General features: G+C 40.8%; 1 protein-coding gene across 1 annotated transcript in view; it reads left to right on the forward strand.

Moving 5' to 3' along the window:
- The window catches only part of SIPA1L1 (signal induced proliferation associated 1 like 1), a gene marked incomplete at both ends in the record, with an annotated part of 76,609 nt that extends 60,521 nt beyond the window's left edge, over positions 1-16,088 (forward strand). Inside the window, 7 exons of the mRNA XM_082000512.1 lie at positions 2,537-2,776; positions 3,834-3,999; positions 7,431-7,674; positions 11,525-11,671; positions 14,194-14,308; positions 14,805-14,886; positions 15,945-16,088. Of these exons, the coding sequence (XP_081856638.1) occupies positions 2,537-2,776; positions 3,834-3,999; positions 7,431-7,674; positions 11,525-11,671; positions 14,194-14,308; positions 14,805-14,886; positions 15,945-16,088 (1,138 nt within the window). The remainder of the gene's footprint in view (positions 1-2,536; positions 2,777-3,833; positions 4,000-7,430; positions 7,675-11,524; positions 11,672-14,193; positions 14,309-14,804; positions 14,887-15,944) is intronic.
- Positions 16,089-16,372: the final 284 nt, after the last annotated feature.

A 16,372-nucleotide genomic window follows, 5' to 3' on the forward strand; every position in this document is an offset into this window, starting at 1 on the left:
TGTGTGTCTCTATCTGTCAGCATCCTATTGACCTGCCAGTGTTTACTTGTAGGGTGAGACGCTTCAGTCATATCCACAGTTCTGTGCATAGTTCCTGAAGCAGAATATCCTCCCAAAATACTATATTGTAAAACCACAGCTCAAAATACGCAATACACTTTAAAGAAAAGTGTATTTAAAACTGTATGCTAATTTTCTTGCTTATTTGCCAGGCTACTCTTGGCATCTATTATATGATATGTATTATAATAAATATTAAAGTAATAATACTTAAAATACATAATGTGTATATACATTATGATATATAATAAAATAATTACTTTATTATATACACATATGCATTTTATATATAAATTTTACGTAGAGCATACTGAACATAATTTTTTACTCTCTTTGCCTAGTAATATTAAGCATCCCGTTACTAGCCCATCTAGGAGTTGCTACTGGTTTTTATCAAGAAACGTTTTCTCACATCTAGCAGTTCCTTGAGAACTACCTGATGGATTAAAGAATCCTGAAATGTGATCAGTATTTCCCTTTTCCTACACTGAAGCAAAAGACCTCTCCACTTCTTGAGTGTATTTAGAAGTGGGTAAAAATAAAAATAAAAAGTAGCTCCATACGTTTTTTTTTTTTAAAGATGTGCATCTTCCTCACATCTTGGCAGTTTAATTTTGCGGTGGTGATGCCTCACAGATGGGCTGGTTTACTCAGCATGTGTAGGAGTTGTCTTTCAATATTGGAAAAGAAGACGGGGGAATGAGGAGAAATTTACTGCCTCTCCCCTCGGCTCTTATTTTTCTCTGCTTTCTTGCTATAAATTATGTTTACTTATATCTGTTACTAATACGAAGGTTGTATTGTGCAGTGCCAGATATACAGGCTTGATGGACAGGAAAATCTCTTCCTATATTTTCCCAATCTGCCATCTTTTGTATAGGGCTTTCAAATGTACAGATGGAGGGAAGAAAAAAACATAATTTAGAAAAACCTGTATTATTGTCATTTGACTTGCATACATATGGAAAGATGCATCTTGCCCCTGATATGAGGGACTTTGCAGCCTCCTCCATGTGTATTAGATGGAAGCATGGGCTGCAGCAGCCGGTGCTATTGGAGGTGGGAAGACTACAATCCACTCGGACTCCTCATTAAATCCAAAGCACTTAACTGTTGGGACTCATGGTGCTTAACCTGAGCTGTATGAAAATGAAACATAGTTGAAGGTGATTTTTTTTAGACTCCATGTGTTGTCAATGGAGAGAGGAGAAAGTCCAAAAGCATTAATTCTCCCTGTGTATCTGAGACACCTAATTTAAGATGAGGAGAGTCACTTCTTAGGGCTATTTCTCCACTGAGTACAGCAAGAGCCAGAGAAATGGCATAGATTAGGTGACTGACTTCTATAAGGCTAAGTGTAGGTGAGATTATTTTCCCAGATGGCAACATAAATTTAACCTTAAATTCTTTTTTCTGTTTCAGTATGAGAAAGAGATGTGAAAGTGCATTGTTCTACCAAGATATGAAATGAGTGGTGAAGAATTTTCTGTTAAGCTAAGAAAGAAGAGATTATTCAGTGAATTTATTCAGCATTCCAGCTAATTTTTATTTCTCAGTCAGAAACTGTTCTTTACCATGGGTCCATCTGTTTCAAATTCCTTTCTTGCAGTGTTGGATACAGAGATGAAAATGTGGCTAAGCTGTGTAGAGAGCCGATAGAAAACTGGTCTCCAAATATATAACACTATTTCAGTACTAAGGCTGTACAGAAAGTTTCCTGTAACTGTACGTAGAAACGCCTGACCTTTTAAGGTTGTTATAGTAAATATTGTCTTAAGCCTTCGTGCTCCTGATATTATGCAAGTTGCATCAGATTTGAATATCAGCATAACTAAAGAGTAGCTCCCATCTAAAGCTCCACCCCTTCCAACAATAAGCTGCAGTTGGTCATTACAGCTCTCTTTTTCTACCTAGACAAATTGTGATATATGTTAGAGACCTGCTTGAACTTCTCAGTTTGAGTCCTCTTTTTTGCAAATGGTAACTGCTTTTCAGGCAAAATCCAAGAAGCTCTCTTTTGAAAGATGCATGGGTTTCTTCTTTGGTTTGTTGTGGGGTTTTAAAGAGATGTTTCCTGTTGGTTAAGTTCGTTCAAAATATGTCTTCTTCCACAGCCAGGAATTCCAGCAAAGAATTGGGCTTGGGTTCTTTTTTGCTAATTCAGCTACAATTTCTAGTATTAATTTTAAGCTGCCTAATGACTGTGAACCCTTGGTTTCCCACCTGTGAAGGGGAATGAGAGGACAGTGGTATATTGCATTCTTAGAGGTTGCTTATAAAATTTTTCATTACTGTGTGAGATGTTTTTAATGAAACATTGGTGGGAGGCCCTTAAGAAGAGCGAACTGGTTTTGCTACTCTGCCCACTATTGATAAGGGTAACATCTTGTGCCCAGAGTTCTGCTTTAAAAATAGTTTTAAAAGGTGCATATATACACATTTGAGGGAAATTTTCTTTGTTATGTTTTTCTCCTAGTACCATGAGCTCACGACACTCTGCCAGCCCGGTTGTTTTCACCAGTGCCAGAAGCTCACCTAAAGAAGAGCTTCATTCTGCTACTTCTCCCCAGCTCGCACCTTCTTTCTCCTCCTCCTCTTCCTCCTCATCCGGTCCTAGGACTTTCTACCCTCGCCAGGGTGCTACTAGCAAGTATCTGATCGGATGGAAAAAGCCAGAAGGGACAATAAACTCGGTGGGGTTTATGGATTCAAGAAAGTAAGACTGTTTTTTGGTTATCTTGTTTGGTTATTTGCTTGAATTGTAAAGAAGCATTGAGATCAGTGACACTGCTCTGTATAGAAGAGCTCAAGACTATTTAATAGAATGCCTAGTCTTCTGTAGAACTTAATTTCTAATCTAAAGTTCTGCAGTTAGGCTTAAATATTTGATAGTAAGCTAATCTCACCCCTGTTAACTTGTATAAGATTTTTTTAATCATCTCTAGAGAGCTGTATGGATTTCATTCCTATTAAAGCTTATCTTTCCTTGGGACTTCTTAAGGGTGACTCAAAATGCTATTTTAGCAAATATTAAGAATCCTCTTAATGTAGAACCTGAGTTTTCCTTAAGCCTCTCATCCGTGTAGTAGTACCATGCATGCTGTGCATTAGGTCTGTGGCACTCCGTGTTGCCTTGTTAAGATTGCTGCCAGTATCTGGTTTAACCCAGATCTCTCTGTGTTACAACATGCAACCATCTCTTTTGGAAGAGAAATTGAGAAGCAACTTACTAGGGAAAATAGTGATCCTTTAAGTCTAGTATGACTTGGAAAGCAAGTGGTTCAAAAAGTTCAAAGTAATTTATTCAACCCTTTTGACTTTTATAGGGTCAAGCACAGTATCCCTAGATGATACCAATAACTGGATGTCAAAAGGAGATGGTGAAACTTTGTGATAACTGCATTATAAAAAGCCAGTTAAAAGATTAAAGAAACTTAGTGATTTGCTGCTTTTGGAGTCATTGTAGACATCTATATTTTTTAGGTTTTTACAGAATACACGATATTTTAATAGATTCAGTCCCTTATTGGGAAAATGTATTACAATACCCTTTAAGTGTGTTGCTAGTTGATGTTTTTAAACAAGTTTATTGTTTCATCAGGTATTAATTAAGATGAGGCTCCTCGCTGTATTAGCGAAACTCCTTCCCTCCTCTGTGCCCCCTACCTAGGTTCTTTCTTTGAAAACCTTGAGGGTGTTACAATTCTTGTTTCATTCATGCCTCCTGCCCCAGGGCTTTGAGACCTGAATGTGTCTGTTCCATTTCATTTAAGACGTCACCAGAGTGATGGCAATGAAATGGCCCACCCTCGGCTGCGTGCTTCAGCAAGAGATCTACGAGCATCACCGAAGCGAGCATCCAAGTCCACTGTTGAAGAAGAGCTGAAGAAATTGATAGATCTTGATAGCCCAACACCTGAATCCCAGAAGAATTTTAAGGTATGGTAGAGAGACAGTCTGTCATCTGGCCATTGCTTGTCACAGTTAAGTGAAATCTGAGAATACTTGAAGGTATTTGATACGCTATTGAAGGTACGCACAGGTCCTCTTCTCATCCAAGTCATACTTCTGTTGTTACAAAAGAGAAATGTGTAAAGTTACACTTTATAAGAATTTGATGATTCAGTTCATTGCTGCTGAGGCATATCAACTAATACAGCAAATGCTTCACAATTTGGAAAAAGATAAGCTCTTAAGATTTCTGTGTAGAAAACGCCTAGTGCTTTCAAAGCATTCAGAGCTGAAGGTTTCATTCGTACAGAGCTTACTTGGTTGGACTTTGCACTGGACTCGGATGTTTCTCAGATGGGATCTTTTCTGTTCTCCTCTGTAACAGGAAAATAAAATAAAATGCAAGGCATTCCCTGAATTCTCATCACAGACAGAAGCTCATCCATTTGTCATAGACTCATCTACTACAGAAATACATTTGGGGAACAGTTTCATTATTACAGTCACTGCAATATTATTACAGTTTTGTGTGCAAACTTTGAGACTAGTATGCCAAATTGCAAAGAACATTTAGGTCTGCTGGCTCATGGAAAGTCCTGTAGTGTTGTCTTATGCATTGAATTGTTTTTCTCTGATTGCATCACGAGACAGTGACTTGTTGGACTGTATTGAAACTCCTTGCAAAAAGCACACTTTTATGCCTCTCTAATTCTGTTACTGCACAAGGACCAAGAATTCACTTTTATGCCTCTCTAATTCTGTTACTGCACAAGGACCAAGAATACTCCCGAAACTTAATCAAATATTTATACAGAATAAATAGTTAGAAACATTTCCTGATGTATTTTCAAATGTGTATAATAACACAAAAGTGCATGTATTAATTTTTAAAATCCATCATTTGAAGAGAACGTCTTCATTTCTACAGTCTCCATGTACAGTCAGTGCTTAACAGCTCAGGCTCATCACCTAGAGCCCAAATGGTTTCCACAGCAACCCTGCAGAAGAGAGAGCTGCAACTTCCTTCTTGGCTTGAAAAAACCCAAAATCCTTATTAAAACTTGCAAGTGCTAGGTTCCATACACAGATTATTTCAGATGTTACCTTTGAGGATGGAAGAAAAAAAACCAACTTGCCAATGGCAAGATATCTTTTTCTTAGGTTTGTGGTAGTTCTGAGGAGAGTGAGACATGAGCAGTGCAGGCATCTCCAGTTGGTTGTTTTGAGCAAGGGGATTGTTCTCATTCCAAGAAATTCCATTCTGCTTAAAGAGGTGACCTGGAGACCATGAAAAGTGTGTATGTTCCCAAGTTTGTTGTTTTTCTGCTTTGAGGTTAGTGAATCTTACCCTGGTCTTTATTTCCTGGTGACTGTAACAAGTATGTTAATGCAGGTTACACTTTTGATAAATTTCAGCAAGTTAATAACATTCTATCACACCAATAAATTAAGTCTTTTCCATTCTAAAAGTAACTGTCATTTCTGCCCACTGCATGTTTTATATTTCATCTTAAAAAAAGTTGCTCTTACGGCATAAAATCTTTTTGAACAGTGTAAAAATTAAAAAAATAAAAAGGGACAAGAAAAAGAATGACAATGCCCTTCATTAGTTCACTGCACAAAGACCAAAAATCCTTCTTCTTCCTGTCTGTTGGCTGCCAGAGGTTTTGTTTGCTAGTAGAATTTGTTCTAGGCTCTGATTTTGTGACTTGTGTATCTTCTTCTTATCTTACCAGCCTTCTTTATCTCCTTACCTGCTACTTATGCATTGTATCTTCTCAGCCAAGTCACCCTTCTTTTTCTCTTCCCTCTGCTCTATTACCAGAAGGTAGTTCCTACTCATGGGGCATCTGTTCTGACTCCAGCAGATGTTCATATCTCTGCAACCTTTTAATCTCAACATCTGATATTAACTGCTGGTTCCAGCTCCTAATGCTTTAACATGAAGTGAACTATACCAGCCTTGACTAAATTCTTTCTTTGCCGCTTCAGGACAAGTACTGGGATATTTCACTGGATCATAACATGAACCTCCTTGAGCTTTTAAATTTCAGAATAAAAAAGCAGCTTGATCCTCAATGTAACATACTGACAAGTGTGTACCAGAAGTTGTAATTTCTGTAGTGTTAACTGTATATGCAAGGTTCAGACTGTGAACATGAATGAACATATCCCGAGGGAGGCAATGCCGAAGGGAGGATTTGACATAATAAAAAGTTGGCATGGGACAAGGCTTCTCTTTCCTTCTTTGTCTTTTGATGATAGCAAGCTTTTGGAAGTAATCTTAATTGTTTCTGATCCTTAATCATAAAACCAAAACATGCAGCAGTCTTTTAATATTAAAATTCCTAATGTTTTGGCAAAAAAAAAAAAAATCTGGCAGATTGTCTTCCACTGTACACTACCAATAGACCCTCCTCTATGCTCTTCTCCCACCTTGTAGCGTGGGATATTGATCACAGGAATAGAGTACTGTCTGTTTAAACATTTTTTTTCCTCTTTGAGAAGAGAGAACTATTCTTATGTGCAGGTGAGCAACTCTTTATAATGTTTAATCACTCTTTCCTGAAACCATTTTACTTCCTTTTTTGTTTAAACTTGCTTACAGAGCAAATTGGGGTGATGAGGTCTTCCTTTCTGTTTGCCATTTCTCCGTGAAAGCCTTTGGACCAAATTTCAACCAAACTGTAAAGAAGTGTTATGTCTTGGAGATAGTTACGTTGCTTCAGGTTTCATAAAAATCGGCGTCTCTGCTGATGGGAATGGTTACGGGTTCTTTGATAGCAGCTCGCTGGCACTGGCCAGAGAGCATGTAACACCAAGCCCACCACAGCATGGCTTTCTCCCGTGTGGAGCATAGAGGAAGCTGGGATGATGGTGGGGGTAAGACACAAGTTCTCTTACTCATAGGACTACTTACTTCAAATTCAAATCCTTCTGAAGAACCAAAGCGGCGGTGGGCATTCCTAGTTGTTCAGTAATACCAGACTTCTAATTAGTTGGCATTTGCTGGTGCTCTGCCTGCAGGAAGGCAGCCTCCCCCCCGGCACGAGGGAGAGCGCTGTTTATGCAGCATCCAGTCTGTTTCTGTAAATGTTATCTCTGCCACACATCAGCTCTAGAATCTGTGAGGGCTGCCTGAGATTTCCACTACAGGAGACGTTTGAAGGGAATTTAAAAGGCAGAACGTGAGACAGGCTATGTATGTTATATATAGACCTGTGTATGTTATCTAGGTGTAATCTCCTCCAAAGCAGATTCCTTTAGTTCTTTTTCCTCTCCACTCTGAAAGAATATTATGTTAACACTTGTTTTCTTACTTAAAATAAAAGTTTTAAAAATTATTTCAACATAGACTTCAAAAGTTTCTTTATTGATTTTTTTTCTCATTTCTTTTTATTGTTTTTATGAATGTATAGTCACATACTCTGTCCTGTCAGTCTCCCTTTCCCAGCACTCCTACCACAAGGCGTGCCTTGCAAAGGACTTTGTCAGATGAGAGTATTTACAGTGGTCAAAGGGACCACTTCTTCACCTCGCGGGCCTCGCTCTTGGACCAAGCCATGCCAAATGATGTCCTATTCACCAGCACATACCCTTCTCTCCCAAAGTCGCTGCCATTACGGAGACCATCCTATACTTTAGGAATGAAATCACTACACGGTAAGTGTATTTCCCATTCTTCTGCTTTCAGATGGATCCTTTGTGAATCGTGTTACGGGGAAATGTTTGTTACAGCAATTAGTACTTCCATTTTGATTTTGCTAAAATAAGGAAAGTCAAATCACATGTCTGAAAATACAAAATAGGATGGGAATTTTTTTTTTCCTCACTTCAGTGGGTATAAAACTGCATGACTGGTCACAAGTTACCTTGTGGAGGGAGCACAAAAGTTTGTCCCATTGGCTGTTATGTTTTCTCCATTTCTTCCAAGAGTTATCTACACCAGCTGGACCAATGGGCAAATAATGTATGCCTGGTTATCTACCAGTAGCAACTTCACTTCCTTTAGTGTGGGTTTATGGGAGAAAATACTATTAGGAAAATAATGATATAAAAGTCGATAAATACTAGTGGACATTTGGCTGTACAACTACACAAGATACAGCTTTTATTGCACCGTTTTTAAATTTACTCCCTTACCCTGTTCATTTTACAGCACTCGACTGACTTATTTTAGTCACACATCAACAGCTAACAAGAAGAAGTTAGTTGGTAAACTGCTGCCAAGAAGGCACTTGGCTTTCTCCCATGAGTTTACTGAACAGTCTCAGGAGGATTATCTGATAGGTTGTGTGTTGCTGCATGTGAATTGGTGAGAAAGGGAATTTTCACAGGTTCCCGTTGTACCTCATAAATAAACGTGTACTAAATGGGTTTTCCAGAAATAGAGCTAGATCTCAGTGTAGGATTCTGCGATGTTTTCTGAAGAAGTACATATCTGCTCTGATCTATTCGTGGTTTAGTATGCTTCAAGAGGAAAACACAGGGCTATCAATAGATTGAACTCGCTATAGTAGGCCCAAAGCACGGTCTGTCTTTAGATACAAAGGATGCATTTGACAGTGAAAGCTGCTGAAGAAACCTATTTTAAATTATTTTCATCTGCCTGTGATCACCAGGCATCAGTTTTCAGTGTTGAACCTGACATTTTCACGAGCTGTTGTTCCTGTATAACATGTTTCTTGCATAAGAGTTAGGAAACGGAGCTCTCTTCACTTCTGCTTTTTATATGCACTAAAATAACTTTGTGAACGTGGTTACGCTTGTAACTGGCTGGTGGATTTGGCTTCTGAGGGCTTGGGGTCAGAAGATTAATGGTGCCATCCCAGTAGAAGTAGAAAGCAGCACGTGGTCTGTTTCCGCTTGGATGCCTGTATTTTCCGAAAAGAAAACCACAGAACCTTCTTTCACTGTCACGTTCTCTTCCACACCAAACAGATTACTCCTTGTAGCACATCACCTTTCTACATTTGTCAACAAAGCAAGATTTTTCCATTTTCTGTAAAATGGAGAGCCTGCATGATAAAAGGACCAGCTATTTGAAGTGGCACATGAATTGTCTCTCTCCCCACCCCCACCACTTGCCTTTGCTGAAAGGATTAAGTAGAGCTGGATATTTAATACCACAAGTATTTGTATTTCCAGCTATTCAAAATTCCTTTAATTCAAAGCTCTTAATAACAAAGAGGAGCCATTCCAGAGCACCTTCATTTGTTTTGAAGGGGGAAAACAATGAGCTAAAAATATTCTTTACTCGTCTGTCTTAATTAACAACCTAACTGACACTTTTAAAACAGGTAATTTTTCAAATGGTTAGTTTTTTCTTGTAATTCTGTGTGTCTTCACTAATTGTAAATATTTTCATGTTAAAAACTTCTCAAATAACTGCCCTCCATTGGGGAGATAATGCGAGAATCCTCAGTGTTAATATTAGGCTGAACTTATATTTATAAAAAGTGAACACACACAGAGACAATTTTAATAAATTAAAGACTTTTGAGGAAAGTGAATGCTGTGTAGCTTTTCTGGTCATTGTTTCCCTGGCAGCAATATTATTTAGCTAAAGTTATTAGAAAGTGATTTCAGTTATTGAAGTTACATAGTTGTTAGACTATCAAGGGGGGGCTAAGGGGGGCAAAAATAAGCAACGCAGTGTTTGTCTTCCAGCGGGCTCGTGTCCTGCCCACCACACTGTCTTTCTGTTTGCTGTGGTCCAAATGGATTCTTCATTATAGCCCCTTCTCTGCAGCTTCCTCCCAAGTGCCCAGTCCACCTTCTCACCCTTACGTCTCCAGTGTTTCTAATACCACCTAGAAATTTTTCAAAACTTTCTTTATGCTCTGACAGAGGGCATGAGGAAGCGGGTTGCTGCTGCTTCTGAGCTCACGCGTGTGCTGACTGACCAAGCATTGCACGTTTTCTGATTGTCCAGCCAGTAAACTGAAATGAAGTAGGTAACTATTGGTTCACAATTTGGTCTTTCCCTAATGAGTGGCAATAATTCAAGTGTTTCACTGCGCTAGGTCTGCACAAAATGTACAGGGACTTTATATCCTTCTTTCAAGGTTGCCAATGTTGTTTTCCATAGTGGGCCGTGTACCAGCTTATTACAGAATCACTAAGGTTGGAAAGGACCTACAAGATCATGAAGTCCAACTGTTAACCCAACACCACCATGCCCCCTAAACCATGTCCCAAAGTGCCACGTCCACACATTTTTTGAAGACTTCCAGTGATGGCGACTCTACCACCTCCCTGGGCAGCCTGTTCCAATGTTTGACTACTCTCTCAGTGAAGAAACTTTTCCTAATATCTAATCTAAACCTCCCCTGGCGCAGCTTGAGGCCATTTCCTCTCGTCCTATCGCTGGTTACTTGGGAGAAGAGACCAACACCCACCTCACCACAACCACCTTCCTGGTAGTTGTAGAGACCGATAAGGTCTCCCCTCAGCCTCCTCTTCTCCAGAATGAACAACCCCAGTTCCCTCAGCCGCTCCTCATAAGACTTGTGCTCCAGACCCCTCACCAGCTTCGTTGCCCTTCTCTGGACATGCTCCAGCACCTCAATGTCCTTCTTGTAGTGAGGGGCCCAAAACTGAACACAGTATTCAAGGTGCGGCCTCACCAGTGCCGAGTACAGGGGCACGATCACTTCCCTACTCCTGCTGGCCACACCATTTCTGATACAGGCCAGGATGCTGTTGGCCTTCTTGGCCACCTGGGCACACTGCTGGCTCATGTTCAGCCGGCTGTCAACCAGCACCCCCAGGTCCCTTTCTGCTGGGCAGCTCTCCAGCCACTCCTCCCCAAGCCTGTAGCATTGCCTGGGGTTGTTGTGACCCAAGTGCAGGACCCTGCACCTGGCCTTATTAAACCTCATACAGTTGACCTTGGCCCATCGATCCAGCCTGTCCAGCTTATGGGTGCATGTGGGTCTTTTTCAGTAAAGGCCAAGAGGTTTCACTAAACTGCCGAGAGATGTGCAATGCTTTGGAAGTCATTTTAAGGGTTTTCTTGCTCTGATGCATCTTGGTAGGCCTAAGTCTGCTCCCATTGGTTTATGAGATTGTCTTTTAAAGAGAGGAGGGGAAAAAAACCCACAATTTTGTATTTTTACAGGAGCAAATAGGGAGTGTCGAAGCCCCAGCAAGCTGCAGAGCCCTCCAAAGTATCTTCAGCTTGTGCAGAGGCAGGAATCGTTGGGTAGAAGAGTATTTGCCCACAGCCCCAGTGCTGGGGGGAGGCAGAGACTGGCTTTTGAAGTGCTAAGCTCCAAAGATGCAGGCAGGTTAGAAAGGAGCTGAATGTCTTGGTGAGAAGTTCTCTCTCAGAAAACTGGCTTGTAACATGCTGTATCCGGTCAACTACACTTGATCAAACATTCTGCTGTGTTCTGGTTCCAAAATTGCTATACCAGAAAAAGGAAAACATAGGCATGCATTAGTACTAAAGAAAGAAATTTTGGTGTCTTTTTTTATGGAGTTTATAATTTGTTCTGCATTACTCTAGGAGAGTTTTCTGCCTCAGACAGCTCCCTCACAGATATCCAGGAGCAAAGACGGCAGCCCATGCCAGACCCTGGTCTTATGCCATTGCCTGATTCTGCTTCTGATCTGGACTGGTCAAACTTGGTAGATGCTGCCAAAGCCTTTGAAGGTAAGTTTTCAGAATACAATACTTAGAAAGCTGGTCTTTGTGCATGCTTCATTAAGAAGTTTGGGTTTGGGGTGGGGGTTTGTTTTGTTTTGTTTTTTAATCTTGACTCTTGCTTTTGTTGTTGTTACTGTTTCTACTTAAATGAGCTTAAGCTTCAGACTAAAAGAGCAGCTCAACAGCCTAAAACTTTGTGTGTAATACTCAAATACCGTTTCTTCATACTGGAATCCCTCTGTGCTATGGCTTGGCCAAATGTCTGTGAAACTGGCTACTTTTCATGTAGAGCAGTTGCAGACATCACAGCTAGGGTAGAAGAGACATCTGGCACGAAAAGTGTAAAAGTAAAGTTAAATAGCAGGGGAAAAGCATATGAGCGTACTAATGATTGCTTGCTTACTGCACTGGCAAGAAGTTTCTGTAGCGCGGCTGAAATGTGCTGCCAAGGTAATTTGGGAAATATGCCTTGTTGGTATATACTTTTCCATTGCTATTCTTCCCTTTGCATACTCTAAATACATAGACTTGCACATAAGTGTCGTTTCATCCTATGGCACTTTCCATCTCTTCGACACTTAGTAAACTGAAGACGACTGTAAACTGCCTAGATGCATCTGATTTTAAAATTAAATACACTTCATCCCAAAGGGAGCTTACCTTACAGTTACTATAATCCGACGGAAAAGTCATCTAGGTGTGTTAAACACAAAACAAGTACCTTTTCTTAATCTGCATAAATGCTGTCCCACCTTCCTGAAAGTGTTTTTGCTTATCCTGACTCATTTTAGACACTATTCTGCATGGTTAGAGAAGGCTGTGAGTAACTTGCTTTCTTGGCTGTTCTCTGGTAGTAGCTGTACACATCATTAAGACAGTGCATGTCTAAGCTGGTATTCAAGACGTGCTCTGCTCAATTGCTGTAGGAGTTGTAGGATCAGCATGTCTCATGTTTTTACTGTCTGCTCTTGGGAAAGAGTATTCAAAGTAAGCCTTAATCCTCAAGAGGGAATGAATTTGTAGTGATGCTTTGTAGGGACGCTTCATCCCACCACAAAGGGATGAAATCCAGGTTTTAATGAATTTCACTGGGGTCAGCAATTTCTATTTAAAAGATCCCCCCCCCTTTTTTTTTTGTTAGATTTATTTGACTGTCATTAACCTGAATCCCTCACATCTGTACATCTGTAGGCCCCAAACTCACTTGTGTTTCTCTTTAGAAATGTGAACAAAGTCAGTGTGGTGAAGGTAATAAAATGACAGCTCAGATGAAGCAAAGCTGGGGTAATGTATTGGCTGGCACTTTCATCTCACCACTGTAAAAATATATTCAGATTAGATTTGGAGAGTGAACAGCTGTCTGATGTCAATATAATCCCAGACTCTAGTCTCTGCCGGGTGCTAGCAGATACTGACAAGTACCAAGCAGCCTAAATTCTGATTTGTGATCCTGGACACCTCTCTTCTACATCATTGATTGGTGTCTTCAGCACAAGCCCTCGAAGTTACAAATGGTGATAGCTGCAACCAGCTGAAACAAAAGCTGCCTGGAGCCCTGAGCTACACCAGCCTGCAGTATTTTCATTCAAAGGAAAAAAGAGAGGAGCAGGAAAAATTCCATCAAATACTAAGGCACATTAATTTTAGTTATGTTGAAAGCACAGAATAAAAATTGGCCAAGCAGAAAAAGATGATACTGTTCTATTTCCGGAGAAAGACCAGCAGCTGCTGAGGGAGAGAGATGTTAATTTATTAAACTAGGAAGTGTTTATGTTTCTGTTTGTGCTAGGAAACTCCAGAGGTAGGGGCAGTCAGTAGTTTACAGTCACTCCACACATGATGGTTTAGAGATGTATTAAAACATCTGAGCAGTTACAGGACAAAAAAGTATAGACACGAGGCAGGAAAGAGGTTTCATGTTTCAATCTGAAAACGTTTGCTAAGGCATAAGGAAAAAATTTCGGGTTCTGAAAAATTACATTGGTCATTTTATTTTCCACATGTAAATTGTGCACAGTGAGCTTTTCTTTCCTCAAGATAAAGGGATCCTTTATGTAGCAAAGGAAGCTCAGTATGGTTACTGAGTTACTGGGTGGTGTCACACAGTTGTACCCAGGAAGTTCTGCACAGCACTTCTTGTTCCAGCTTGGCTTCTTGCCTCTCTTGGAACTGGCCTTGTGTGGACCCTGCGAGCGCCGCCAGGGTATCTCTGCTTTGCACTCTGTAGCGTCTCCCTCCTGGAGAGATTCTTAGCCTGAGGGTGATGCACGATCTGTGTGAGCGCGCAGTGCTCTGCCAGAGATGGTGCTTGCTTGTTGAATCCAATACAGCGGAGAACCTGGTGGAAATACTCACAATGCTAGTTTGCTTCTGTCAAGTGGATATTGGTATGTCATATCATCATCTTATCTTGCTTGAGACAGACTTCTTAGATTGCTTTGAGATCCTGCAGTGTAGCTGTTGTGCTGTGCCTGAACAAATAATCATTACTGCTGCCATTGTTTTTCTCTGTATGTTTGCCTTCTCAGTTCAGCGAGCTTCATTCTTTGCTGCTGCTGATGAAAATCACAGACCTGTGAGCGCTGCCTCCAGTAGTGATCAGGCTGAGGACCAGCTTACTGCACAGATAAAGCCTTACACAGGGTAAGTAAATACGCCAGATATGCAGGCTTCCTCTACTACAAACCAAGGCTAAGAGTAGGAACATCTTTACTTGGAAGCTGTCTCCAGGCTTCACAGAAGAAGTCTTCACAAGTTCTCATGAAGACGGTGGTAGGAAGTGAAAACAGAAGAATCAGAAGTCCAGTTGTACCTTTTTGCAGGTTCTTTCTTGTCTGAGATGTTCATGGACGTGTCCAAAGCGATAGTAATTCAAAGCACATATAATGAGTAGAAGCAGAGAGAAGTCAAGTAATGGGATGGCCCCAATTAATCATGAGTTAAATTTGTTCTGTTGACTAATGTGCTGCATGTGTTCTGTATACACTTTGTTAGGTTCTTTTTGTTCATTTTGTGAATTCTTAAGAGTACCTGAGTGCATACCTACATAAAGCCACTTGGTATAGACAAGGCTGCCAGCTACCCTATGGGAAGATAGTAAATCATATCAATACCTATTATTGTTTTCTGCTTTCAACAGTAAAGAATCTCCCCCAACTCTCGCCTCTAAAGTGGACCAACTGGAAGGTTTGCTGAAGATGCTGCAAGAGGATTTAAGGAAGGTAAATATTTAATCTACAGAAAATCTGTAAGACATATTTAGAGCTGATCAGTGATGCTAGTAACTGTGTAATCCTGCTTTGCCATGCCTGAACCTCCGACAGTGTCATCCTTGTATGAGAAAATGACATTTCTTTACTACTTTTCTGAGGCCATACTTATATACCTGCTCCAGCGTGGGCTTCCCACAGGGTTACAGCCTCCTTCAGGCATCCACCTGCTCTGGCGTGGGGTCCTCCCTGGGCTGCAGGTGGATCTCTGCTCCACTGTGGAGTTCCATGGGCTGCAGGGGCACAGCCTGCCTCACCGCGGTCTTCACCATGGGCTGCAGGGGAACCTCTGCTCTGACGTCTGGACCACCTCCTGCACCTCCTCCTTCACTGGCCTTGGGGTCTGCCGAGTTGTTACTCCTCTTTCTGGCTGCAATTGCTGTGCTGTTTTTTTCCCCTTAACTCTGTTACCCCAGAGGTGCTACCACCATTGCTGACTGGCTTGGCCTTGGCCAGCGGCGGGTCCATCTTGGCGTTGGCTGGCATGGCCTTTATGGGACACAGAGGAAGCTTCTAGCAGCTTCTCACAGAAGCCACCCCTGCAGCCCCCGCTGCTACCAAAACCTTGCCACACAAACCCAGTACACTAAGCACACCATTTCTGCTGTGGAAACTTCCTGTATTGTGTTACTGCCTGCTTGGTCCAAGAAGGATTTGCTGTGGTCACATGAAAATCTCTTAGCTGGGGAAGTATTTGCAGGAATACTTTGTATTCCTTGTTTGGTTAACCATCAGCAGTTGTACATGCATGTTGTCTGTACAGAACAGGGCATGCCCGATTTTATTTCACCACTTGGGGAGCCAGCTTCTATATTAGAATTTAATACAGTGAATTCCTGCTCATTCAAGCAAAAAGTATATCCCTTAGATATAAAACTATGTGTTACTGCCCATAAAATCCTTACAAAGAACGAGACTCATGCTCTCTTAAGAGATTCTTGCCTCTCTATATAGGTAGGAAGCATGGCCTAAAATTTTCACTAAGATCTGTATCTTTCCTCATGCCTAAGGAAAAAGAGGACAAGGCCAGTCTTCAGGCTGAAGTGCAACATTTGCGGGAAGACAACTTGAGGTTACAGGAGGAATCCCAGAATGCAACTGAGAAACTGAAGAAATTCACCGAGTGGGTTTTCAACACAATTGATATGAACTGAGAACAGTGTGTACAGGGAAGGAAACTATCTGTTATGAATATTATTACTGGGACTTAAGCTTTAATGCCACCTTAATCATGACATGTGAAAGTATAGTCAGAGCACTTCCCTGTCCTTCGTCCTCCAATAACCCTTTTTTGCATCTCTGCGCGCACTCAGAACAATTGCAGATCAACAATCAACGTCTGCCTTTTGTAGAAAAAACAAAGTAAATAATTTTAAAAAGGTAAAATAAAAGTTTAACTGCTAAAATGTGAATGTCTATTTTTTGCACATTGTCTCTT

The sequence above is a fragment of the Phaethon aethereus genome (assembly GCF_964289735.1).
Source record: "Phaethon aethereus genome assembly, chromosome: 5".
NCBI classification, from domain to species: Eukaryota; Metazoa; Chordata; class Aves; order Phaethontiformes; family Phaethontidae; genus Phaethon; species Phaethon aethereus.